This window comes from Anser anser (assembly GCF_964211835.1).
Source record: "Anser anser genome assembly, contig: HAP1_SCAFFOLD_32, whole genome shotgun sequence".
NCBI lineage: Eukaryota > Metazoa > Chordata > Aves > Anseriformes > Anatidae > Anser > Anser anser.
Window position 1 is genome coordinate 2,291,749 of NW_028154148.1, and position 19,611 is coordinate 2,311,359.

At 52.7% G+C, this 19,611-nt stretch overlaps 1 protein-coding gene across 1 annotated transcript; it reads left to right on the plus strand.

Moving 5' to 3' along the window:
- The first annotated feature begins 2,535 nt into the window (after positions 1-2,535).
- Positions 2,536-8,518, plus strand: LOC310890666 (olfactory receptor 14C36-like). The gene has a single exon (XM_083852977.1). It carries the CDS (start codon positions 3,080-3,082, stop codon positions 4,013-4,015), a length of 936 nt encoding a protein of 311 aa, XP_083709103.1. The 5' UTR covers positions 2,536-3,079; the 3' UTR covers positions 4,016-8,518.
- Positions 8,519-19,611: the final 11,093 nt, after the last annotated feature.

Consider the following 19,611-nt stretch of genomic DNA (forward strand, 5'->3'; position numbering starts at 1 on the left):
AATGTAGATGCTGTGGTAACACTGACTTAAAAGAGCCATGTATGGCCCTTACCTTACTTGAACCAGGAATTTTAATCCCTCAACCTAAATGCTACTCCAACACTCTGACAGGAATCCACTTTCTCTCTTGCTAACCCTAATGCCTTCCCTTAACACTAGCATTAAAATGGTCTCTTTAACCCTAGACTTCTTGGCAGACCTAAATAAAACCCTAAGCCGGAGAGCTAGTCCATACCTTAACCACAAACCTGACACCACAAGCAGAACACCAAACACTCCCACTAAAACTCTGCTTAATCTCTAACCCAGAAAGTGAAAAACAGGTACCGAGGGGGCTCTGGAGGTCAGCTACGTTTCCCCTAGGTCAGCTGTGCCTCAGGATCTCCTGCCCCAGCAGGAGGAATGGGACTGGGGCAGTGACTGGGAGGTCACTTCTGTCTCTGCAGCTGATAGGGCAGCAGCAGGAACGTGTCACGCAAAGGGACTGTGAGGTGCCTTGTGTCTGGAGGTGGCAGGTCAGCCTTGGCTTCTCCCTGGGATCTGCACTTTGGGGCTGACATCTGCCAGCGGCCCTGCTAGGCCAGCAGAAGGCCCCTGCTTGGCATGCCAACTGTGGGATCCCCTCTGCCTCCATCCCCAGGAGGACCCAGACACAAAGAAGGCCCGCAGAGGGCTTGTCCTGTCCCTTCTGCTTGAGTCCAGCACTGGACAGCAGGAGGCACAAGGCTTGGCTGTGTCTAGCCAAGAAGCTGCAAGGCCAGCAGCAGGCCCAGGCCTTGGGAGATGCTGCTGAGGTGACTTCTGTCTGCTTGGCTGATAGGCCGCAAGGAGCCTGATGGGTTGGGATGCCTGCTTCAGGCGTGGTTTCCACCGTGATGGAGCTTTCTTTGGTAGTAGGAAAGAGCAGGAGAGCTCTTTCTCTGCCACAAAGTGCACCTTGGAAGGTTGGCACTCGCCACGAGGAGGAAGAAATGTCCAGGGAAACAACTGGTCTTCCTCCTAGAGCTTGAGGCAGAGAAGATATTAAGTGCCTAAGCCTTTACTTCATATCTTGTCACCAGGTTTCCCCCACATCCATTAAAGGATGATGATTCTCCTTAATCCTCCTTTATTAACATATTTATATAAAATTTTTTTATTTTTATATTTTGCCTTTGACAAGAATCTGTCCCTCAGATAGCCTGGTGTGGAGAGGACAGAGGCCTCTAACAAGGCTGAGAGTCCCAGCAGGACCCAGGGCTTTGTGTCCATGGCTCTGGTTGTTTTCTCTGCCACTGAGGCCTAGGAGGAGACAGCTTATCGGTAAAGCACCAGGGCCTCATTGCCTCCTCGCCCCCACCCATGAACCAGGCAGGGCTCGTACCATTCTCCTGCACTTGGCCATGCACATCCCCATCTCCTCCTGCCCCACGAAGAGCCCTGAGCAGTGTGTGAAGGGAAAGGATCTCCCTTCCCAGGGGCTGGGGGTCAAGGCCTGGTCCTTTTGCTTGGTGACACACATCCAGTTTCCTACACATATGGTTCACCTTCATATTGCCTTTGTCTGCTTGTCCTCACTGCCTCCAATGCTGTGCTCTAACGAGCTCCAAGGGAGGCTGTGTCAGTGCTGGCCGTCAGGGGGACACGGCAGGAAACTTGCCTCTGACTTGGACTTGTTGAGAGATGTCTTCAATTGTCTCTCAGTGCCTGAGGTTCGTGGGCTCCTCCCCAAAGCCCCCCGAGGGGGGATTCCAATGCCTTGGGCTGGGCGTCTGGTGCTGAGCTGGGCCGGGCTCGTGGGACAGAGAGAGCTCGTGGCAAGAGGGCCCTGGTGCAGAGAGACAGCTGTGCCCAGGAGCAGCTCCTGTGCACAGCGCAGCAGGGCTGGGGGCTCTGACCGCAGCTGGCACGGGGACAGGAGAGAAGGAGAGAGGGCTTGGAGGTAGTGAGGAGTGCAGCAACAGAGGGCAGCGTGTGGCAGGACAGATCTGCAGGCCCCTGGCACCGTGAGTCTCTGGCAGCAGGGCCATGCAGGTGGGGTTGCCAGAGGGCAACTTCTACAGTTCTACTGTAGAAGTTCTACTGTAGAAGTTCTACTTCTACTTCTACTTCTTCTTCTACAGCTGGCACATCCGATGGCTGATAGCAGCTGTTGGGATGGGTCTCACTGTTTCTCCAGTGAGGAGTAGAAGATACTTTAGTGAATGGCATTTATGATTGCAATTTTCAAGAGAAAGACCAAGCCAGGCGCTACCAGAAAAGCAAGTCTTTTTCTGCACTCTGTGCCTGAAGAATCCTGCGGTGGAGGGGAGGCAGGTTTCATGGTAATGAGTTGTCAGGATTGTACAGGAGACTGAGACTCCTGGAGCATTGCAGAGAGGGACCAATATGCCATCAATGAACTTCATAAAGTCCCTTCCCGCACCTCAGCCCACAGACTGCACCAACATCATCATTGTGGTCCTCTCAGGCTTTATCCTCGCTGATATTTAGGAGCCGCAAACCCTCCGATGCCCAGTGCCCTGCCTTTGGGAGGTCTCTGCAGGCTTGAGGTGAGCACAGATCATTTGCAATGAGCAGGAGCTGCCTCCTCTGCAGGCAGAGCTGCAGCACAGGAGGGTGTGCTGAGTGTCCGTCTGTCCCTCCCTGGCCTTGCCTCCCCTGGCAGCAGCACGCTGCCATTCCTCCTGGCTTCTCCACCTGGCCGTGCTGCTGCTGCTCTTGTTCCCAGGCTGCCTGGGGATGGGGGTTTCACCTGCCCATGGAGTGAGCCCTCGGGGTGCTTGGGGGAAGGGGAGTACGGGGACAGGGTGAGGGGTCTGGAGATGGGCACTTGGAGCCTGGATTCCTCTGCTCTCGGCAGTGTTCAAGCTCTTCTCAGGAGAACCTCCTTAGTGCTATTGTCCTGCAGTCAAAGAGATGCCAGCACAGAGCAGCTGAATTGAATGCAGGAAAGGGATCTGCCAGCTGTCTGTTTGCAATTGGGTAAGTGCTTAGAGGGGCTTAATTAAGAAATGGAAATGGTTTTTCTCAGATAACTCTGGTATCTTATTACTGTATTTCTGTTCCTTTGGCAGGACCCCATGCCCAGAAGCAGGAAATGCCCAACATCACCTGTGTGAGCGAGTTCCTCCTGCTGGCATTCGCAGACACGCGGGAGCTGCAGCTCCTGCACTTCGGGCTCTTCCTGGGCATCTACCTGGCTGCCCTCCTGGGCAACGGCCTCATCCTCACCGCTGTAGCCTGCGACCACCGCCTCCACACCCCCATGGACTTCTTCCTCCTCAACCTCGCCCTCCTCGACCTGGGCTGCATCTCCACCACTCTCCCCAAAGCCATGGCCAATGCCCTCTGGGACACCAGAGCCATCTCCTATCAGGGATGTGCTGCACAGGTCTTTCTGTCTGTCTTCTTGATTTTGTCAGAATTTTATGTTCTCACCATCATGGCCTATGACCGCTACGTTGCCATCTGCAAGCCCCTGCACTACGGGAGCCTCGTGGGCAGCAGAGCTTGTGCCCAGATGGCAGCAGCTGCCTGGGGCAGTGGCTTTCTCAACGCTGTCCTGCTCACGGCCACTACATTTTCCCTGCCCCTCTGCCAAGGCAATGCTGTGGACCAGTTCTTCTGTGAAATCCCCCAGATCCTCAAGCTCTCCTGCTCAGATGCCTACCTCAGGGAAGTTGGGGCACTTGTGTATAGTGTTTCTTCAGTCTTTGGTTGTTTTGTTTTCATTGTGGTGTCCTATGTGCAGATCTTCAGGGCTGTGCTGAAGATCCCCTCTGAGCAGGGCCAGCACAAAGCCTTTTCCATGTGCCTCCCTCACCTGGCAGTGGTCTCTATGACTGTTAGCACTGGCATGTTTGCCTACCTGAAGCCCCCTTCCATCTCCTCTCCGTCCCTGGATCTTGTTGTGGCAGTTTTCTACTCGGTTGTGCCTCCAGCACTGAACCCCCTCATCTACAGCATGAGGAACCAGGAGATCAAAGATGCAGTGAGGAAAATATTTCTATACATGCTTCTTCATCATCAATAATGACTTCATTACTGTGATTATCATCATATCATTTTTGTCATTTTACTTATTATCAAAATGTAATATTAGAAATAATCCTAACAGGACTACCTGGTTATTTGGGAAACTGATAGAACGATTTCCTTAAGTATTTTTATTAATATTTTAACAACATTTTATATTGATAGAAATAATGTTATTCTTGTCCTCCTGCATACCAAGTGTTAAAATTATTTTTAACCAGTCATAGAGTCATGGAATCACAGAATGGCCTGGGCTGGAAAGGACCTCAAAGATCATCTAGTTCCAACCCCCCTACCATGGGCAGTGACACCTCCCAGGAGATCATGGTTGCTCAGGACTTCATCTAACTTGCTCTTGAAGACCTGTAGGGATGGGGCATCCAATACCTCTGTGGAAAACCTGTTCCAGTGTCCCACTATCCTCTGAGTGAAAACTTTCCTTCTAACCTCTAATCTGAATCTCCCCTCTTTTACCTTAAAACCATTCCCCCTTGTCCTATCATTATCTACCTGAGTAAAGAGTCTTTCTCCATCCCTTTTATAAGGCCCCTTTAAGGACTGAAAGTCTGCAATGACATCACCCCGGAGCCTTCTCTTCTCCAGGCGGAACAGCCCCAACATTCTCAGCCTTTCTTCATAGGAGAGGTGCTCCAGCCCCTTGATCATCTTTGTGGCCTCCCTCTGGACCCGCTCTAACAGCCCACATCCTTCTTGTGCTGGGGGCCCCAGATCTGGATGCAGGACTCCAAGTGGGGCCTCACAAGGGCAGAGCAGAGGGGGACAGTCACCTGCCTCCACCTGCTGGTCGCCCCTCTCTTGATGCAGCCCAGGATGCACTTGGCCTTCTGGGCTACAAGCACACACTGCTGGCTCACGTCAAGCGTTTCATGCAGCAGAACCTCCAAGTCCTTCTCTGCAGGGCTGCTCTCAATGAGTTCTTCTCCCAGCCTATCCCTGTGTCTGGAATTTCCCTGGCCCACGTACAGCACCTTGCACTTGGACTTGTTGACCCTCCTTAGGTTAACATGGGCCCAAATTTCAAGCTTGTCCAGGACCCTTTGGATGGCATCCCTTCCTCTGTTGCATCCACTACACCCCTCAGCTTGGTGTCATCTGCACACTTGTTGAGGGTGCACTCTACCCCACTGTCCCTGTCATTGATAAAGATATTAAACAGCACTAGTCCCAGGACAGACCCCTGAGGGACACCACTCATCACCAGCTTCCATTTGGACATAGAGCTGTTGACCATCTCTCTCTGGGTGTGACCTTCAAGCCAACTCCTTATCCACTCAATGGTCCACCCATCAAATGTGTATCTCTACAATTTGGTGACCAGATTATCATGGCGGACTGTGACAACACAATTCCAAGTAGATGACATCGGTCGGTTTTCCCTTGTTGTCTGATGTGGTCACTCCATTGTAGAAAGCCACCAGATTGGCCCAAAACAATTTACCCTTTGGTGAAGCCATGCTGGCTGTCTCGGATCACCTCTTTGTCTTGCATGTGCCTTGACATTGATTCCAGGAGGATCTTTTCCATGATCTTGCCAGGCACAGAGGTGAGGCTCAATGTTCTGTAGTTCCCTGGGTCCTCCTTTCTACCCTTAATCAAAAGTGGAGTGACGTTTCCCTTTTCCCAGTCACCAGGGACTTCACCCGACTGCCAGGACTCTTCAAATATGATGGAGAGAGGCTTGGCAACTACATCAGCCAGTTCCCTCAGTACCTGCGGTGCAAGTCATCAGGCCCCATAGACCTGTGCATGTTTAGTTTCATCAGGTGGTCTCGAACCTGCTCTTCACTTACAGCAGGTGGGACTTTGACCCCAGCCTCCTTCTCTGGGTTCAGGGAAATGAAAGACTTGGGAAGCCTGACTGGCACTGAAGACTGAGGAGAAGACATTGTTGGGTTCCTCAGCCTTCTCCATGTCTGTCATTACCAGTTCACCCTTCTCATCCATCAGAGGGGGTACACTCTCCTTGGCCTTTCTTTTCTGAGCAATGTATCTGTAGAATCTCTTCCTGTTATTCTTTGCTTCACTTGATAAGCACAGTTCCATCTTTGCCTTGGCTTTCCTTATCCCATCCCTGCACATCCGAAACAAAACCATGTGTGAGGGCCTGGAAAAAGGAACCCTGGACCAGAGAAGGCATTCTGGAAACAATACTTGTAGTTAGGAAGCGCAGTTTTGTGGAGGTGCAGAGCTGATGGGCACATTGTGCAAGATGATCCTAAAGACCTTTGTGCCCTTTTCCCTCCTGACTACAATGCCACTTCCTTTTCAAGACTAGAGTAGCCAGCAGAGGTGAGACAGATACTCTGGGATCATGAATGTCATCAGAAAGCTGATCCCAATAAGATATGGGGAGGTCAGGAGCAGCCTGTACAAGAGAGATGTGAGATTTTGGGGTGGGAAGAAGAGCTTGGCCAGCAGGAATTAATGATTTCGTAGCGGTAAGAGTGGTCATGTAATGTTGATGCTGCAGTAACACTGACTTAAAACAGTCACGTACGGCCCTTACCTTACTTGAACCAGGAATTTTAATCCCTAAACCTAAATGCTACTCCAATACTCTGAAAGGAATCCATTTTCTCTCTTGTTCTTCCTGTTCCCTTTTCTTAACACTAGCATTAAAATGCTCTATTTAACCCTAGACTTCTTGGCAGACTTAAAACACCCCTAAACCACAGAGCTTGTCTATACCTTAACCACAGACCTGACACCACAAGCAGAACACCAAACACTCCCACTAAAACTTTGCTTGATCTCTAAGCCAGAAAGTGAAAAACAGGTACTGAGGGGGCTAGAGAGAGGTCAGCTCAGCCTCAGGATCTCCTGCCCAAGAAGGAGGAATGTGACTGTGTCTTTGGATACATGCTTATCCAACGTTGATAAAGGGCCAATTACCTTAAGAGAACTCTCAAAAAATATTATGACAATCTTTTGTTTTTCTTTCTCTGTATTATTACTTTCTTACAAGTATGAAAATATATTTATTTAAATATTTTATAGGTATCCTCTAATCTCTTGATTATTATATTTACTTTGATCCAATACTATCACATAGCTGTGTAACCGGGCATCATGGGTACTTAAATACAATAAAAGAATCCACAAGAATTTCACTGTTTCCAAGTCCTATCTCTTTTCTTCTTCTGGAGGTGGGGGAGCAGCCCCAGCACGCAGGAGGGGCTCAGGGCCCAGAGCCCAGCTGCCACAGGGAGGAGCAGCCCCGCTGGCCCTCGCGGCTGCCCCTCACTGCCCGCTGGGCTCTGCCTCTCTGCCGCCTTTGGATCGGGGATGCTGCTTCCCTGGAGCCGTGGCCATGGCCAGCAGCAGGATGTGGCCTTTTCACTGCTGCTCTCTTCTGGCTTCCACATTGTGCTTCTTGTATTTGGATAAGCCCTGAGATCTCATGTATGTTGGTGACAGTCCTGTTACCTCTACATTGGCATCTCTTCAATATCTCTGCACGCCTCTTGCAAACCTGGTTTCAGGAATACACCCAAGGAGCTGCTTCCTGAACAGACCTCTTGCTTTTCTGGGCCTCACAATGGATCAGAACCCCAGAGGGATCAGTGAAGGACCAAGGGCTGGACCAGGAGCTCCTTTTTTGCTTACCTATGGCCCAGCAAACAATAACTTGCCCTTGAATTATCTGCTTGGGACTATCCCACTGGTGCTGGGTCTGATGGCGAATGGCATCCTGGAGAGGAATCTGGATCTGCTCTGTGCCTGGGCCAGGCCTCTTGTGCTGGCCTGGGGAGCGGGGCTGGCCCTGCGGGGCACAGGCACTCTGTGCTGGGGATGTCCCAGGCAGGAGAGCAGGGCTCCTGCAGCTTCACGGCCCTCCATCTCCTGAGCCGTGGCTGGCCCCAGCGCGGGGGCTGCTGGGGAGGCCCAGAGCCGCCTTTGTGCCAGCAGCTGCGGTGCCTTGCGAGGGGCTGGGGCTGTGCTGGCCGTGCCCAGAGCCCTGCAGCAGCCTGCGGTGGGCACTGGCCTGGGGCCAGCCCAGCCTGGGCTGCTGGGCTGGGAGAGGTCCGGGAGGTGGGGAGAGGTGGGCAGGGGCTGGGCTGGGCTGGGCAGTGCCCGGCAGAGGGCAGCAGCAGCGTCAGGGAGCGGTGGCAGCATGCAGGGGAGGGCTCCCAGCAGGGCTTGGTGCTGCAGAGCCAGGGCTGGGGAAGGGAGCCCTGAGCTGCAGGGGCAGGGGACACGAGGTCGCTCGGGGCCCTTGCTGGCCTGGGCAGAGCAGGAAGGGGGCCCAGGGCATTCGTCCCCTCACTGCAGCCTGCCACGACCTGCACGGCGCTCACGCAGGGCCAGGATCTGCCTCGTGGTGCGCAGGGAGAGGGCAAAACCTCTCTGAAAAAGAGGCTGAAACTGAAAAAGGTCCCTCCGCTGCCCCATGGTGTGACACGGCCAGGGTTGGAAACGTTACCTTTATTTGATACAATTCTTGTATAATTTGCATTGGTGATGGCACAAAAAGACAGCTCCTTCACCAGTGATGTACATCCTTCTTCATGTTAGGACACAACTCAACGTCCTTCACTCTGCTTTATCTCACGGATGAACTGGATTAGGTCTCCTTGATTACTCTGAGGCACAGTGCAGTGCTTTTTGCCTTCTGCTACTCCAGCACAATATGTGTGACTTTCCCTTACTCTGTGCATTGACCTGACGGGTCATTTCACATTTTTCACTTTCATATCCCTAGTTGGAAGGGGATGATTCCCCAAAGTGGGGCAAGCTGATGGGTTCTGCCTCAGCCATTTGAAGTGTCCTGCTCTTGAGTCTTTCAGCCTGAGTTTTCCACACAGGACCCATATCGTAAATGGATGTTTAGGTGTCTACTAAGAAGGAGGAAGAGGGTCTTGGGATCCCAATGGCCATTTCAAATTAAAATCTATCCCAAAGAATGGCTGAAGAAGGAATTTGCCTTGAAGGGGTTTCCTGTGCTGGGCTGGGCTGTAGTTTCAAGGAGAAAGAGCACTGCTGGCAGTGGAGGTGCCCGGGAAACATCACCTGTCTCCACTTTATCCACCAACGGGCTCTGGTCTCCTGCAGGTCCTTTCAGACAGCTTCCATTCCAGGGAATTACTCTAAATGCACCAGAGCCTCTGGAGGCCTAATGATTTCATTGAAAGCAGAACCAGGAAATGGGATTTCAAGGAAATATTTCAAATGTGACTAAACTTCTCTGAAGACCTTGGCACTGGTTGCTTATGGTCAGACAGCAAAGCTCTGTCTCAGTACCCAGTATTTTCTTCCGAACTTAAGTCATAAAGCTCATTACCTCATTACCTCAAACGATTCAATCCCTTCCGTAAAATGTCACACAGTGTAATTTCTCTCATGAAGAAATATGCATTTTCAGGATGTATATTTGTCACAGAAAAAGAAATACTGGTATTCACCTGCACTTGCATTGTCATTGCTCTGTCTATCATGGCGTGCTCCCTCATCTTCCAGATACATCCACCTGTCTTGATTAAACAGTCCATGTTGAATGTCCCCTTTCCAGCTGCCTGTCTGGACCTATGCACTTCCCATGGTTCTCCTGGCTTGCCCTCCCCTTCCTCCTGGATCACTCAGAGCGCCCTCACCAACCCAGGTGCTGCTTTGAGGAGCAACTGGTTTGAGGAGCAAATCCTCAGAGGAGGCGTACAGGATGAGGAGCTTGCTTTGCTTTTGGAAACTTGCTGCATGTTTTCCTGTTGATTGGTTTGAAATAAGGAGAAACCCTTCTGCGCCTGTGTGCATCCAGGTCTCTAAGGCAAGCAGGAGGGAGCTGGTGCAAAGGAGCTGTAACATCCAGCTGCAGACTTCTGGGCCGAAGTCTGGTGGAAGGAAAAGTGAAGCAAGCGCCAAAGAGAGAAATGTCAGGGCTGGGGTGGTGAGGAGCAAGGTTCTCCATGCAGTGTCAGACCTCAAGAGTCTGCTTTTCCTCCCTATGCAGGTCTCCAAAGGAGACACCCTGAATCAGTATCAGTTAGAGAATAATGCTCCAAACTGAAATTCAAATAAACGCATCCTTGAGATGAGAAGAGATTTTTTTCAGGTGCTTCTTGAAATCTTCCTCCTTAACTACACCATGAAAGCTCTCCAATTAGCGCACAAGTCTTGAAGAAAATTATGGGAGAGATATGTCTGCTTAGGACGTTCTGCATTTTAATGAGTTCCATGGTGTATTTTGGTGCTCAGTCTATGAAGCTCAGGTACTGAGAGGAGAATGATGTAACCGCTTGAGAAGGTATAGTCAGAAGGAAAAGTTGAAGTGACTTGGAGTATTAATGGGCCCCACTGAGGGCTGTCACTAACAAAGCCTCCCCAGGGACTTGTTAGGGCAGATAATTGGAGGCCATGATTTCAGACAGGCAAAGTGCTGTGCTGAGAAAAGTCTTGGTTGGTTTTGGTGAAGCAGAAGGACCAAGGCCTGACCCCAGCCCCTGGGAGGGGAGATCCTGCACCCCCCCGTCTGGCTCAGGGCTCTTCTTGGGGTCTGTATGATGTGGTGGGCAGTGTGATGCCACGAGAAGAACTTCATTAGGACACCTCCCCACCCCTGCACAGGGTATCAAGGAAGCAGTGAGGCCCCGTTGCAGTGACTATATCTCGTCTCCTCAGAAGCTCTAGCCAAAGGGACAAAAACTTCAGGGCTGTTGGGGCCTTCCGTTCCCGCCAGCACCCTCTGCCTTCTCCTCTGCAGGCTTTCCTCTGCTGTCCCACACTTTGCCCTATTTCCTTGAAGTCTGCAGACACCCATCTCTGTCCACCACCTTGCTCTCATCCCAGCATTTCCATCATTTCACCAATATCTCATCAACCCTCACCAGCTGTTCCTTGAAACACAAAGCCTGGGTGTGACCATAGATACTCACCAGCATCTCCCAAGGCCTGGGCCTGCTGCTGGCCTTGCAGCTTCTTGGCTAGACACAGCCAAGCCTTGTGCCTCCTGCTCTCCAGTCCTGGCCTCAAGCAGAAGGGACAGGACAACCCCTGTGCGGGCCTTCTTTGTGTCTGGGTCCTCCTGAGGATGGAGGCAGAGGGGATCCCACAGTTGGCATGCCAAGCAGGGGCCTTCTGCTGGCCTAGTGCACATCCCAGGGAGAAGCCAAGGCTGACCTGCCACCTCCAGACACAAGGGACCTCACAGTCCCTTTGCGTGACACATTCCTGCTGCTGCCCTATCAGCTGCAGAGACAGAAGTGACCTCCCAGTCAGTGCCCCAGCCACATTCCTCCTGCTGGGGCAGGAGATCCTGAGGTGGAGCTGAGCTCAGCAGAGCATTCCCACCCATCTCCTCCTTGTGGCCCACAAGCTGATCAGATCCATGGCCCCTCACATCCATCTCTGAATGCCATGTGGCTGCAGAGAAGTCTCACAGTTCCTGCCTTGCCCCAAGGGGCCAAGCACCTTAAGTTAAGGGTTAGGAGAGGGGCTGAAGGTGAGGAGGTTAATGCACAGGGACAGGGGCTTTATGTGTTAGATTTTCATGAATGGAATTAGGGACTAGGTCTCATATTTCTGGGTTAGAGATTAAACAATGCACAGGAGTTCAGGGTTTGGATGTTAGTTGTTCATGTATGGCATTAGGGACTACGGCGAACATTTCTGGGTGAGAGCTTAAGCAAATATTGAGTGGGAGGGTTTGGTGTTGGGCTTTGGGTTTCAGGTCTGTGGTTAGGGTATGTGCAAGCTCTTTGGTTTAGCATTTTGTTTAGGTCTGCAAGAAGAATTGGGTTAAATAGAGCATTTTAATACTTGTGTTAAAGGCAGGGATCAGGGTGAGCAAGAGAGTAAAGTTAATGGAAAGGTGTTATGGACTAATTTTGGCTTCAAGGGATATTGTGGTCAATACTTAGAGCAGTGGATTCCTGTCAGGGTGTGGAGTGGCATTTAGATTTAGGTATTAATGTTACAGGTTAAAATAGGGCAAGAGCCTCACATGTCTGCTTTAAGTCAGCTTTACTGCAGGATCAACATTACCTGAGCATTCTTATCTCTCCAAAATCATTAGCTTCTGCTGGCCAAGCTCCTCTTCCGTCCCCCAGATCTCACATCTCTCCTGGCCAGCCTTCTCCTGACTTCCCCATATCAGTCATCTTCTTAGGGGCAGCTTTCTGATGGCTTTCATGAACTCAGAGTATCTGTCTCACCTCGGTTGTCTACTCTGCTCGTGAGAAAGAAGCATTTCCTAAGCCAGCACAGAGAAGGACACAAAGGCTGTAGGAACACCCTGCACAATGTGCCCAGCAGCTCTGCACCACCCTGAAATTGTGCTTCCTGCCTCCAGCTTTTGGATCTAGAATGGCTCCTATGGATCACAGTATCACACAGTATCACAGATTTCTAGGTTGGAAGAGACCTCAAGATCATCGAGTCCAACCTCCGACCTAACACTAAGTACTCCACTAAACCATATCGCTAAGCTCTACATCTAAACGTCTTTTAAAGACCTCCAGGGATGGTGACTCCACCACCTCCCTGGGCAGCCCGTTCCAATGCTTAATAACCCTTTCGGTAAAGAAGTACTTCCTAACATCCAACCTAAAACTCCCCTGTCGCAACTTTCGCCCATTCCCCCTCGTCCTGTCACCAGGCACATGGGAGAACAGACCAACCCCCACCTCTTTACAGCCTCCTTTAAGGTAACTGTAGAGAGCAATAAGGTCGCCCCTGAGCCTCCTCTTCTCCAGGCTGAACAAGCCCAGCTCCCTCAGCCGCTCCTCGTAAGATTTGTTCTCCAGACCCCTCACCAGCTTGGTCGCCCTTCTCTGGACTCGCTCGAGCACGTCCATGTCCTTCCTGTAGCGAGGGGCCCAAAACTGAACACAGTACTCAAGGTGCGGCCTCACCAGAGCCGAGTACAGGGGCACAATCACTTCCCTAGACCTGCTGGCCACGCTGCTTCTTATACAGGCCAGGATGCTGTTGGCCTTCTTGGCCACCTGAGCACACTGCTGGCTCATATTCAGCTGCCTATCAACCAGTATTCCCAGGTCCTTCTCTGACAGGCAGCTTTCCAGCCACTCACCTCCCAGCCTGTAGCTCTGCTTGGGGTTGTTGCGCCCCAGGTGCAGGACCCGGCACTTGGCCTTGTTGAACTTCATACAGTTGACCTCAGCCCATCGCTCCAGCCTATCCAGATCCTCCTGCAGAGCCTTCCTGCCCTCGAGCAGATCGACACACGCACTTAGCTTGGTGTCATCTGCAAACTTACTGAGGGTGCACTGGACGCCCTCATCCAGATCATCGATAAAGATATTAAAGAGGACCGGCCCCAGTACCGAGCCCTGGGGGACTCCACTAGTGACCGGCCTCCAACCAGATTTGACTCCATTCACCACAACTTTTTGGGCCCGGCCATCCAGCCAGTTTCTAACCCAGCGAAGCGTACGCCAGTCCAAGCCCCGAGCAGCCACTTTCTTGAGGAGAATGTTGTGGGGAACTGTGTCAAAAGCCTTACTGAGGTCAAGGTAAACCACATCCACAGCCTTTCCCTCATCCACCAAGCGCGTCACTTGGTCATAGAAGGAGATCAGGTTCGTCAAGCAGGACCTGCCTTTCATAAACCCATGCTGACTGGGCCTGATCGCCTGCTTGCCCTGCAAGTGCCGCGTGATGACCCTCAAGATAATCTGCTCCATGAGCTTTCCTGGCACTGAGGTCAAACTGACAGGCCTATAGTTCCCCGGGTCTGCCCTGCGGCCCTTCTTATAGATGGGCGTCACATTGGCTAGCCGCCAGTCAACTGGGACCTCCCCCGATAGCCAGGACTGCTGATAAATAATGGTAAGCGGCTCGGCCAGCTCCTCCGCCAGTTCTTTCAGTACCCTCAGGTGCATCCCATCCGGCCCCATCGACTTGCGCACATCCAAGCTCCGTAGCAGGTCACCAACCATTTCCTCATGGATAGCGAAGGCCACATCCTGCTCCCCATCCCCTTCCACCAGCTCAAGGCACTGGGTATCCAGAGAACAACCGGTATTGCCGCTAAAGACTGAGGCAAAGGCGGCATTAAGCACCTCAGCCTTTTCCTCATCCTTAGTAACTAGGTTTCCCCTCGCATCCAGTAAAGGTATGGGTGCAGGGTAACTTCTCCCAGGCCCTCATGCATGCTTCAGTTTGCCCTGGCATCTTGGAGGCAGTGGCCACTTCTTTGTAGAGACCTGAAAGCAGTCCTGAAGGATGACTTTAGGCAAAAGCTGACACCTCTGACATGACGACCCCTGTCCAAGACCTCTTCCACTACAGGGCCTACTAATACTTAGGAAGAGAGGATCTCACAAACTGTGTGCAAAGCAGGTGCCTTCTGCTGGCCTATCATGGACCCTGGCAGATGTGAGCCTAAAGGCACTGATCCCAGCCAGGAGCCAAGGAGGGACCTGTCTGCCGCTTCAGAAAGAGCTCAACACACAATCCGCTTTAGAGACATTGACTTAGGAACAGATAAGGAATTTCTGAGGCAACACTTACCTCATAATACCACACCTACAAAACACCCCCTTTTTGGCCCAGGACCTGCCCAGGTAGAATTGATCTGGTTGTGACCTTTCAAGCCCGTGGCACTGCTGCTGGGCTCCCAGACCTTCTGATGCATGGGAGCCAGTTCCGTGCCGGTCCTGGGAGGTGCTAGGGCAGGAGGGACCTTGCAGGCAATGTTCCAGCCCCGTGCCTGTTGGCGGTCTCTCAGTTTCTTGCACACAGCAAACATCACGCTCACATCCAGAAGCCATGTGCCTGAAGCTGGCCTAGAAGACACTCAGGGGAAGCGCCCTCCCAGCCCCAGCCCCAGCCCCAGCCCCAGTCCCAGCCCCAGACCCAGCCCCAACCCCAGCTGGCGGTGCTGCTCTGCAGAGTGAGGGGGCTGTGGTGCCCGGGGCACGGGGGCACTCTGCAGGGCCGTGCTGGGCAGGCTGGGAGGCAGACCCAGCTCATGGGGTCACTGCCGTTGCCCCAGAGCTGCAAGGAATCGCTCGCCAGACTCCTTTGCTGGGGCTGCTGTGTGCCCTGGGGCTGCAGAGCTCTCCTCTGCCTGCTCACAGCAGATTGAGCACTTGAGCTCTGGTCAGTCCACCTGGGACAGGCTCACGCTCTGCAGGCTCCATTCACTGCTGTCTCCCAGGCTCACGCTGCCCCTGCAAATATCCCCAAATGCTTTGCACGCACTACTCTTGCCCGCAGGTCCCACGTGGCTCTCCAACCTTCCCCTCTTCCCCTGCAGTAGTGGCATCTCACTGGAGGAGGTTTGTGCATCCCCCTCAGCACATGGTCCCCTCAGATTTGACTTTTCCTTTACCAGACTTTTCTTTGGATGGTCACTCATTTTATGAAGTTTTCTATTCACAACCCACTGAGCTCCTTGTCCCTGGAGATCCCCTGACATCTCCTGGCAGCTCCAGATTCCACTCCAGGCTGACATCGGCCATCAGACCCACTGCGGGAGGCACAGTCCCGTGCTGATAAGTCCAAGACCAGTTGTTGTATGCTTGGGGAAGTGCCACCACAAATTGAGCTCTTGGTCCATCACTTTGTTCCTTCAGAGACCGCCCTGGGACTTTCAGCCTGTGTCCTTCGCTCCATGAAGAAGCCCAGGAAACAGAAGAGCAGGGAGCAACCCCTTGGCTCTATTCCTGATAGCACATTTGGAAGAGGTGCCCAGGTTTCTGAGCAGCCCCTTTTGTTACTGTGGTGCTAGCAGGGAGGCCAGCTGTGACCCAGGGCTGCACAGTGCCTGCTGCTGCCTGCAGCCACAGGGATGTCACTGCAGAGAGAACAGGACTGTCACCAAGGTACATGAGACCTCAGGACTAACACAGATACAAGAGCACAGGAGGAACACACTGGAAAGCAAAAGAGAGCAGCAGTGAAAAGGCCACGTCCTGCTGCTGGCCATGGCCATGGCTCCAGGGAAGCAGCAGCCCCGACCCGAAGGCAGCAGAGAGGCAGAGCCCAGCGGGCAGTGAGGGGCAGCCGCGAGAGCCAGCGGGGCTGCTCCTCCCTGTGGCAGCTGGGCTCTGGGCCCTGAGCCCCTCCTGCGTGCTGGGGCTGCTCCCCCAGTTGCACAGGAGATGGGAAGTGACGGCAGCTGATAACAATGAATTTCTCCAGGCTTTACTGTATTTATCTACATGTGAAGCCCAGTTTTATAAGTACATGAGACTAGTGGGTCAAAGTAAGTTAGAAAAAATAACAAGCAGAATGTTAAGAATAACATTATTTAAGCAAAAAAAAAAAAACTTGGAGAAAATATTAATAAAGAAAAATAATAAAAATATTTTCCTGTTTCTGAAATAAACCTGGAACTCAGGTGCACATTAATGGTTCAAAACAAGCACGTATCCAAAGAGTTTCTTCACTGCCTCCTTGAGGTCATGGTTCCTCATGCTGTAGATGAGGGGGTTCGCTGCTGGAGGCACTACCGAGTACAGAACTGCCACCACCAGGTCCAGGGATGGAAAAGACATGGAGGGGTCTTCAGGTAGGCAAACACGGCAGTGCTGACAAACAGGGACACCACGGCCAGGTGAGGGAGGCACGTGGAAAAGGCTTTGTGCCGGCCCTGCTCAGAGGGCATCCTCAGCACCGCCCTGAAGATCTGCACATAGGACACCACAATGAAAAGAAAATAACAAAAACCTAAAAAAACACTAAAAACAAGTACTCCAACTTCCCTGACATAGGCATCTGAACAGGAGAGCTTGAGGATCTGGGGGAATTCACAGAAGAACTGGTCCACAGCATTGCCTTGGCAGAGGGGCAGGGAAAAGGTAGTGGCCGTGTGCAGCACTGCATGCAGAAAGCCACAGCCCCAGGCAGCTGCTGCCATCTGGGCACAAGCTCTGCTGCCCACGAGGCTCCCGTAGTGCAGGGGCTTGCAGATGGCAACGTAGCGGTCGTAGGACATGATGGTGAGAAGGGAAATCTCAGCCTCAAAGAAGAAAGCAACGAAAAAGAGTTGGGCAGCACATCCCTGATAGGAGATGACCCTGGTGTCCCAGAGGACATTGGCCATGGCTTTGGGGAGAGTGGTGGAGATGGATCCCAGGTCAAGGAGGGCGAGGTTGAGGAGGAAGAAGTACATGGGGGTGTGGAGGCGGTGGTCGCAGGCTACGGCGGTGAGGATGAGGCCGTTGCCCAGGAGGGCAGTCAGGTAGATGCCCAGGAAGAGCCCGAAGTGCAGGAGCTGCAGCTCCCGCGTGTCTGCGAATGCCAGCAGGAGGAACTCGCTCACAGAGCTGCTGTTGGCCATTTCCTGACTTTGGACACAGCTGTCTGTTGGAGAAGATAAGGCAGAAAACAGTTAGAACAGAATTCTCTGAGGAAAACCTGTTGCAGCTGTTTGAGGACTCTCATCGCAAGCCTGTCTCTTTGCAGGAGAACCTTTCTGCAGCTCTCCTGCTTGAGCTGCGGCTGGTGCTGTCTGATAGTGGCACTGGGAGCAGGGGCTGCTGTGGGTTCCAGAGGAGTCCTTCCTGCTGTGCAGCAGGAGGGAATCAGGAACACGGGGGAAACTCAAGTTCAGTCCAGTTATGAGATCCATAAACTTTGCAGTGTTTTTGCAAAAAACTCATCCAACCACAGTGTAGAGAAAGGCAAATATTCTTATGCTTAGGACAGTGATCACACTCTTGTGTTTCCAAAGAAGTGGCAACAGCTTAAAGCAGAGAAGCCCCAGTCCACGTGTAGATGGACAGGATCCTCACCTTGTCTTGAATGAGCAGGATCTCAGCTTTTCCCTCTTCGCCAGGGCTGCAGAGGCCTCACTCCAGCTGCCCACTGAACGCCATCCAGCAGCACGGACATGGCCTTAGCACGGAGGTGTCTCCTCCTTGGGGCACCTGGATAACACAAGGATGCCACGAGAGAGCTGCATCCTGCTGGAGAGCAGTCTGCAGACCAGAAGAACACCCCACAGACAGACATGAATATCCGCAAGCTGCGGTATCCAAATATCCCATCTGCATCCCCTGTAGTGCCTGAAAGAGGCTGGGCCACCCCGCTCTTGGCTGACTGGAGGCACCTGGCTTAGAGCACTCCGAGGGGCTTCTGCCAGACTGCCTCACCTCGCAGTGTAACCCAGCAGGACTCCCAAAGCCTACTGCATTGCCCACTGCCCTCCCAGAAACAAGACCCAGCAGGAGACCCTTCCAGGATGTGCAGCTGCATGGCCCTGCAGCCAGAGACGTACCTTGTCAAGCGCTGTGCAGATTTCTCCTGCAGGCAGCTCTCAGCATTCTCCCACTGCCAACTGCCTCCAAGCCCTCTCTCCTTCTCTCCTCTGCCCGTGCCAGCTGCGGTCAGAGCCCCCAGCCCTGCTGCGCTGTGCACAGGAGCTGCTCCTGGGCAGAGCTGTCTCTCTGCACGAGGGCCCTCTTGCCACGAGCTCTCTCTGTCCCACGAGCCCGGCCCAGCTCAGCACCAGACGCCCAGACCAAGGCATTGGAATCCCCCCTCGGGGGGCTCTGCTGAGGAGCCCACGAACCTCAGGCACTGAGAGACAATTGAAGACGTCTCTCAACAAGTCCAAGTCAGAGGCAAGTTTCCTGCAGTGTCCCCCTGAGGGCCAGCACTGACACAGCCTCCCTTGGAGCTCGTTAGAGCAGAGCATTGGAGGCAGTGAGGACAAGCAGACAAAGCCACTGTGAAGGTGACCCTGATGTGTAGGAAAACTGGATGTGTTTCACCAAGCACAAAGGTCAGGCCTTGACCCGCAGCCCCTGGGAAGGGAGATCCTTTCCCTTCACACACTGTTCAGGGCTCTTCCTGGGGCAGGAGGAGATGGGGATATGCATGGCCAAGTGCAGGAGAATGGTACGAGCCCTGCCTGGTTCATGGGTGGGGGTGAGGAGGCAATGAGGCCCTGGTGCTTTACCGATAAGCTGTCTCCTCGTAGGCCTCAGTGGCAGAGACAACAGCCAGAGCCATGGAGAAAAAGCCCTGGGTCCTGTTGGGACTTACAGCCTTGATAGAACCCTTGATCCTCTCCACACCAGACTGTCCTAGGGACTCCCAGACCTGTACCTCTTTTCCTGCTGGCTCTAGACCCTTGTCCGTGTGGTGTGACACCGGATCTGAGCTGAGTCTGATAACTCAGATATCCTTGGTGGCCATGCTCCTCGTAAGGCAGCTCTGTAGGAAGCTGGCCTGGTTCCTGGGGAGCAGCACCACTGCTCGTATGGCATCCCTTGTGGTGCCCAGGCCCTCCTCGTCCTGGGCACTGCTCACTCAGCAGCATCCCAGTCTGCCCTGATGTGTGTGGTTCCTCTTCCTCCGGTGCAGGACTGGGCTCTGCTTCTTGTAACTGTCAAGAGGTTTCTGTAGGCAAAATCCTGCAGTTTCTCAAATTTCCCCTGGACAGATGCTCCATTCTGTCAGCTGTTAATATCTGCAGGTGGATGGCTCACCCTGGTTACACTGTCTATTACAAGATAACTGCATCAACAATTGCAGGACAATTTGGACAATACAGGATTTAGTGGAATAAAACTGCAGCATACTATCACGGAATTATAAGGGATTGAATTCCACTGGATTCTACCTTTTCTCTGCTTCCTTCTCATACGTGTTGTCATTTTGCTTGGA